This window comes from Chiloscyllium plagiosum, chromosome 25, assembly GCF_004010195.1.
Source record: "Chiloscyllium plagiosum isolate BGI_BamShark_2017 chromosome 25, ASM401019v2, whole genome shotgun sequence".
NCBI lineage: Eukaryota > Metazoa > Chordata > Chondrichthyes > Orectolobiformes > Hemiscylliidae > Chiloscyllium > Chiloscyllium plagiosum.
The window spans coordinates 601,488-609,230 of record NC_057734.1 but is presented as its reverse complement, the minus strand read 5'-3'; the positions used below and the strand labels follow the sequence as shown (position 1 = coordinate 609,230).

The 7,743-nt window shown below is 56.0% G+C and overlaps 1 protein-coding gene across 1 annotated transcript in view; it reads left to right on the top strand.

Moving 5' to 3' along the window:
• ncor2 (nuclear receptor corepressor 2) overlaps positions 1 to 7,743 on the top strand; it is a 199,489-nt gene that overhangs the window by 11,030 nt on the left and 180,716 nt on the right. The window contains exon 3 of the mRNA XM_043715247.1: positions 4,186 to 4,366. Coding sequence (XP_043571182.1) covers positions 4,186 to 4,366 — 181 coding nt within the window. The remainder of the gene's footprint in view (positions 1 to 4,185; positions 4,367 to 7,743) is intronic.

The following is a 7,743-nucleotide window of genomic DNA, read 5'->3' as shown; positions in this document are numbered from 1 at the left end:
GATCTCTCTCTCCTCCGGCCGTGTGCTCTCTCTCCTCCAGCCGTGCGCTCTCTCCTCTGGCCGTGTGCTCTCTCTCCTCCGGCCTTGCGCTCTCTTTCTCCTCCGGCCATGCGCTGGCTCTCCTCCGGCCGTGCGCTCGCTCTCCTCCGGCCGTGCGCTCGCTCTCCTCCGGCCGTGCGCTCGCTCTCCTCCGGCCGTGCGCTCTCTCTCTCCTCCGCCCGTGTGCTCTCTCTCTCCTTTGGCCGTGTGCTCTCCCTCTCCTCCGGCCGTGCGCTCTCCCTCTCCTCCGGCCGTGTGCTCTCTCTCTCCTCCAGCCGTGCGCTCTCTCTCTCCTCCGGCCGTGCGCTCCCCCTCTCCTCCGGCCGTGCGCTCTCTCTCCTCCGGCCGTGCGCTCTCTCTCCTCCGGCCGTGCGCTCGCACTCCACCCGACCGTGCACTCTCTCTCCTCCGGCCGTGCGCTCTCTCTCCTCCGGCCGTGCGCTCTCACTCTCCTCCGGCCGTGCGCTCTCCCTCTCCTCCGGCCGTGCGCTCTCCCTCTCCTCCGGCCGTGCGCTCTCTCTCCTCCGGCCGTGCGCTCTCTCTCCTCCGGCCATGCGCTCGCACTCCACCCGACCGTGCACTCTCTCTCCTCCGGCCGTGCGCTCTCCCTCTCCTCCGGACGTGTGTTCTCTCTCTCCTCCGGCCGTGCGCTCTCCCTCTCCTCCGGACGTGTGTTCTCACTCTCCTCCGGCCGTGCGCTCTCTCTCCTCCGGCCGTGCGCTCGACTCCACCCGGCCGTGCACTCTCTCTCCTCTGGCCGTGCGCTCTCTCTCCTCCGGTCGTGCGCTCGCTCTCCTCCGGCCGTGCGATCTCCCTCTCCTCCAGCCGTGCGCTCGCTCTTCTTCTGCCGTGTGCTCTCTCTCCTCCAGCCGTGCGCTCTCTCTCCTCCAGACGTGCGCTCTCTCTCCTCCGGCCGTGCGCTCTCCCTCTCCCCTGGCCGTGCGCTCTCTCTCCTCCAGCCGTGCGCTCTCTCTCCTCCAGCCGTGCGCTCTCTCTCTTCCGGCCGTGCGCTCTCGCTCTCCTCCGGCCGTGCGCTCTCGCTCTCCTCCGGCCGTGCGCTCTCCCTCCGGACGTGTGTTCTCCCTCTCCTCCGGCCGTGCGTTCTCTCTCCTCCGGCCGTGCGCTCTCTCTCTCTCCCCTGGCCGTGCGCTCGCTCTCCTTCTGCTGTGCACTCTCTCTCTCTCTCCTCCGGCCCTGTGCTCTCTCTCCTCCAGCCGTGCGCTCCCTCTCTCCTCCAGCCGTGCGCACTCTCCTCCGGCCGTGCGCTCTCCACCGGCCGTGCGCTCTCTATCCTCCGGCCTTGCGCTCTCTCTCCTCCGGCCTTGCGCTCTCTCTCCACCGGCCGTGCGCTCTTTATCCTCCGGCCGTGCGCTCTCTATCCTCCGGCCGTGCGCTCTCTATCCTCCGGCCTTGCGCTCTCTCTCCTCCGGCCTTGCGCTCTCTCTCCTCCGGCCTTGCGCTCTCTATCCTCCGGCCTTGCGCTCTCTCTCCACCGGCCGTGCGCTCTCTATCCTCCGGCCTTGCGCTCTCTCTCCACCGGCCGTGCGCTCTTTATCCTCCGGCCGTGCGCTCTCTATCCTCCGGCCTTGCGCTCTCTCTCCTCCGGCCTTGCGCTCTCTCTCCTCCGGCCTTGCGCTCTCTCTCCTCCGGCCGTGCGCTCGCTGTCCTCCGGCCGTGCGCTCTCTCTCTCCTCCGGCCTTGCGCTCTCTCTCCTCCGGCCTTGCGCTCTCTCTCCTCCGGCCGTGTGCTTGCTCTCCTCCGGCCGTGTGCTTGCTCTCCTCCGGCCGTGCGCTCTCTCTCTCCTCTGGCCGTGCGCACTCTCACTCCACCGTCCGTGCGCTCTTTCTCCTCCAGCCGTGCGCCCTCTCTCCTCCGGCCGTGCGCCCTCTCTCCTCCGGCCGTGCGCTCTCTCTCTCTCCTCCGGCCGTGCGCTCTCTCTCTCCTCCGGCCTTGCGCTCTCTCTCCTCCGGCCGTGCGCTCTCTCTCCTCCGGCCGTGCGCACTCTCTCTCTCCTCCGGCCGTGCGCTCTCTCTCTCCTCCGGCCTTGCGCTCTCTCTCCTCCGGCCATGTGCTTGCTCTCCTCCGGCCGTGCGCTCTCTCTCCTCCGGCCGTGCGCTCCATCTCCTCCTGCCGTGTGCTCTCTCTCTCCTCCTGCCGTGTGCTCTCTCTCTCCTCCGGCCGTGCGCTCTCTCTCTCCACCCGACCGTGCGCTCTCTCTCTCCACCCGGCCGTGCGCTCTCTCTCTCCACCCAGCCGTGCGCTCTCTCTCTCCACCTGGCCGTGCGCTCTCTCTCTCCACCCGGCCGTGCGCTCTCTCTCTCCACCCGACCGTGCGCTCTCTCTCTCCACCCGACCGTGCTCTCTCTCTCCACCCGACCGTGCGCTCTCTCTCTCCACCCGACCGTGCGCTCTCTCTCCTCGCCCCTTGCGTTCGCTCTCTTCCTGCCATGTTCTTCAATGTTCAAAAGCTAATCCTCACCTCCTTGTCAGTGATTCATTAAGCAATAAAAACCAGCTTCCCCAGTTCACCATCTCCAAATGCTTTCAATTCTGAATGCTCTGGATTCTGGTGTTGTTGCAGGTGATCACCTTCAGTATCACAGTTTGGTGTTTTTCTGATAAGCAGGGAATCATCGAAATATGCAAGTAATCCAGTCGGCTCATGCCCCTTGGAGGAGCCCTTGTGTTTACTCCCTCACAGCGTCCTCCGTAATGGTCATCCTCATCTTCAAAGACACCCTTCTGATGTCCTTTTAACATTACTGAAGGAATCAATGTTCCCCTCCATGTTGGGTCGAACATTCCTGACTGAAAGACCTTTCAGTGGAAACACTGTGTCCTCGGTTTCCCTTGCAGGAATTTACTTCAGAAACAAGCTGGATTGGACAATTGGCTGTGCTAGGCTGATGACTCTCCAAGTTGAAGAGGGTTTTTAAAAGAAGACTCTTCTCACTGCCTGGGACTCCACATCATTTCTCTTACCACTTTGCAAAGTTTCAGTTTAACTGAAAACGTGAGAATGCTGCTCCTAATACCTGTCAAGTAAAGTAGTGGTTTCAAAGCTGTCTCTTTGGGAAATTTCACTGTGACTGTTCACAGGCTGAAAGATCTCAGTGTGGTGTTCGATGACTCCTATAATTTTGGGTTCCTGTGTCCTCACACTTCCGTTGTGCTTCACTGACAATAGAGATCATTTGAGTAAGACCATTGATCGCAACATACTGTAGCTCACTGTATGATTGCTGTATAATATCCCTGATCACTATATACTGTAGATCATTGGATGATCATTCTACAAGATCATTGATCACTATATATTGTAGATCACCCTGATCACAAAGTGGTCGACAGTATCTAGTGATCAATGATCTTATACAATGATTACAACGTGATTTTTTTGTAACTGGTATGAGATGATTATTGGAAGGGCAGCCACCAGAGGCAGACGTCCCAGTGCTATGCATACCCTCTGACCAATGGTCAGTATCTAATTCAGGTAATTAATGGTCACTTTCCTCTAAGCTCCCACTTGGCAATAGTGAGACCTCACCAATATGCAGGGAAAGTTCCTGGTAGACCTCACAGTGGGATCTGGGCGTGTCGGGCAGACTCTCGATCACAGTCACATCATGGTCACAGAGGTGTCTATTCCTGTGGCTAACCCACTGCTAATGAGTGTTCCCCAAACTCCAATTCCTTCATCACTGAGTGCTGTCTGGTTCGGCTCAGTTATCCTCCCCCATCTCAGTGCATAACCACCATCGAGTCAGTGTCCATCCCCATCACCTGCCCCAGGTTGGAGGGTAGAAGGGGCCAGTCCTGCCCACACCACTAGCCCCTGATTGACCATTTTGAACATCAGGCATGGGTCTTCAATTGGACAGGAGTTGTAATGGTGACTGTCACAGAAACACTTGGCGAAGTCCCAGTCGTCATTGGAGCTCACTCTCACTGGTGCTCTGAAACAATGTGGACATTGTAGGGGGGGTCAATATTCTGGTCTTTTCTACAGCCCTTTTGTTAGTCAGTTTTAACTGGGGCCTGTACTCTCAGGCAGGAGCTGCTTGCTGGGGTTTTGCTGGTGTTTCTGTGTCTGTTGTCTGTACCCAATGTTATTGTCAGCTCCAATTTCCTCTTGTTTTGTAGGAGCATTGAGCAGCGGCAGAGACATGAACCCCACAGCTACCTGCTGGGTGCCTGGGGGCAGCGAGAGGGAGCCTCTGCAGACGGCAAGCGCCTGAGGCGAGATTTGCTGCAGGATTCATCACTGCGACCCTCATCCCTCTTACCCCAGGACTCCCTCACCACTGCTGGGGAGCTCCTGAAGGTCAGCTCTCGGTGCACACGCTCCACCGTTTTTGGGGTCAGGACAGGCTCGGGAGTTGGTGTCAGGAGATCATTATCTGGGACAGGGGAGTGGGAGTCAGTGTTGGGGGCTCTGGGATGACTCTGAGGGTGGGGTTGAGGTCATTGTCCAGTGGGGATGAGGGTTGGGGGGTCTCTTGGCAGGGTCGGAGTCAGTGTCTTGTTGTCGGGGGGGTCAGTGCCTTGAGGTGGCTGTCATTGTTGGGATGGCGAAAGTGAGGGCTGGAGATTAGAGTGTGCTGCTGAAAAACCACAGCAATTCAGGCAGCGTCCGAGGAGTGGAAAATTGGCGTTTCGGGCAAAAGCCCTGCATCAGGAATGAGGCTGGGAGCCTCTGGAAGTGCAGTAGGTGGATGGAGGAGAGGGTAAAGTTGGTAGGTTGGAGGGGAGGGTGGTGTAGATAGTTGGGACAGGTCATTAGGGTGGTGCTGAACTGGAAGGTTGGAACTGGGGTAAGGTGGGGTGAAGAGAAATGAGGAAACTGGTGAAATTCACATTGATGTCCTGGGGTTGAAGGGTCCCATGGTGGAAGATGAGGCGTTCTTCCTCCAGGCATCGGGTGGTGAGGGAGTAGTGATGGAGGAGGCCCAGGACCTGCATGTCCTCGGCAGAGTGGGAGAGGGAGTTGAAATGTTGGGCCACAGGGCCATGGGATTGGTTGGTGCGGGTGTCCCGGAGATATTCTCCGAAGCGCTTGGCGAGTGAGCGTCTTGACTCCCCAATGTAGAGGAGACCGCATCGGAAGCAACCGATACAGTAAATGACGTGTGAAAGTGCACATGAAACTTTGAATGTGGAAGGCACCTTTGAGGCCTTGGAAGGAGGTGAGGGGTGAGGTGTGGGCGCAGGTTTTGCAATCCCTGCGGTGGCAGGGGGAGGGTGGGTTGTTGGGGGATGTGCACCTGACAAGGTAGTCACGGAGGGAATGATCTTTACGGAAAGTGGATTGGGGTGTGGTGGGAAGGGAAATATATCCCTGGTGGTGGAGTCTGTTTGTAGGTGGTGGAAATGGCGGAGGATGATGCGATGCATACTGAGGTTGGTGGAATGGAAGGTGAGGACCAGGGGAGTTCTGTCCTTGTTGTGGTTGGAAGGGTGGGGTTCGAGGGCAGAGGTATGGGAAGTAGATGAGATTGTTCAACCTCCTTGTGGATTACTCATCCTTCCACCCTGCCTCCTGCAATAATACTATCCCTTATTCCCAATTCCTCTGCCTCCGCTGCATCTGCTCCCGGGAGGACCAGTTCCACCACAGAACACACCAGATAGCCTTCTTTAAAGACCGCAGTTTCTCCTCCCACGTGGTTGATGATGTCCCCCATCGCATCTCATCCACATCCCGCACCTCCATCCTCGAACCCCACCCCTTTAATTGCCATAAGGACAGAACTCCCCTGGTCCTTATCTTCCACCCCACCAACCTCAGAATACATCCCATCATCCTCCGCCATTTCCGTCATCTACAAACAGACCGCACCACCAGAGATATATTTCCCTCCCCATCCCATCCACTTTCTGTAAAGGCTGTTGCCTCGTCAGGTCTACGCCCCCTAATAACCCACCCTCCCTTCCTGGCACCTTCCCCTGCCACAGCAGGAATTGTAAAACCTGCACCCACACCTCCCCCCTCACCTCCTTCCAAGACCCCAAAGGAGCCTTCCACATCCAACAAAGTTTCCATACATGTCATTTATTGTATCCGTTGATCCCGATGTGGTTGTCTCTACACTGGGGAGACAGGATGCCTACTCGCAGAGCGCTTCAGAGAAAGAATGCCTCATCTTCTGCCTCGGGGCCTCCAACCCCAGGGCATCAATGTGGATTTCACCAGTTTCCTCATTTTCTCCCACCCCCCTTCCCCCACCTTACCTCAGTTCCAACCTTTTAGTTCAGCACCGTCCTCATGACCTGTCTCACCTATTAATCTTCCTTCCCACCTATCTGCACCTCCCTCCTCTCTGACCTATCACCTACTCCCCCACCTTCATCTACCTATTGCATTCCCAGCTACCTTCCCCCCCCCCATTTATCTCTCCACCTCTCAGGCTCCCAGCCTCATTCCTGATGAAGGGCTTTTAGACAATAGGTGCAGAAGTAGGCCATTCTGCCCTTCGAGCCTGCACCACCATTCAATATGATCATGGCTGATCATCCTTAATCAGTATCCTGTTCCTGCCTTATCTCCATAACCCTTGATTCCACTATCCTTGAGAGCTCTATCCAACTCTTTTGCATGAAACGTTGATTTTCCTGCTCCTCGGGTGCTGCCTGACCTGCTGTGCTTTTCCAGCAGCACACTCTTCATTGTTGGGGTGGTCAATGTTGGGTGTGATGGGGTCAGTGTCAGGGTGATTATGGGTTACTGTGTGGGGAGGAGTCAGAGGTCAATATTGGGGGGGAGGTCAGTGTCAATGACAATCAAATGATCAATAGCAAGAGGCAGAAAACACTGGTGGGAGTATTTTATAGACCAGCAAACAGTAGTTACACCCTTAAAGGTTCACTGGGCTGATTTCTGGTCTGGAGGGATTGTCTTATGAGCAAAGACTAAACAGGTTAAACACTCAGTACTCATTGGAGTTTAGAAGATTGAGAGGTGATCACATTGAGACATTTAGGATTTTTAAGGGGCTTGACAGTACAAATGCTGAGAGGATGTTTCCCCTCATGAGTTTTAGCGTTTGTTTCCAGAGGTTTGTATTACAAAAGCAGAGACAATATACTGAGGCTGTACAAGACTCTGGTTAGACCTGTTTGAATATTGTGTGCAATTTTGGGCCCCATATCTAAGGAATATGAGGCTGGAGAGGGTCCAGAGGAGATTTACAAGAATGACCCCAGGATGAAGGATGTATATGAGGAACAGTTGAGTTTAAAAGGAAAGGGGGGATCTGATTGAAACTTACAAAATACTGAGAGCCTTCGATAGAGCAGATGTGGAGAAGATGTTTTCCAACATTAGGAGAGACTCAGACCCAAGGGTACAGCCTCAGAGTGAAGAGAAGACCCTTTAGAACTGAGATGAGAAGGAATTGGGATATCCAATCCCTCTACACCTCCATCCGCCATGACCAGGGCCTCCAAGCCCTCCGTTTTTTCCTCTCCAGATGTCCCCAACAGTACCCTTCCACTGACACACTCATTCGTTTGGCCGAACTGGTCCTCACCCTTAACAATTTCTCCTTTGAATCCTCCCACTTCCTCCAGACCAAAGGGGTAGCCATGGGCAAACGTATGGGCCCCAGCTATGCCTGTCTCTTTGTTGGATACGTAGAGCAGTTGATCTTCCGTAATTACACCGGCACCACTCCCCACCTCTTCCTCCACTACATTGATGAC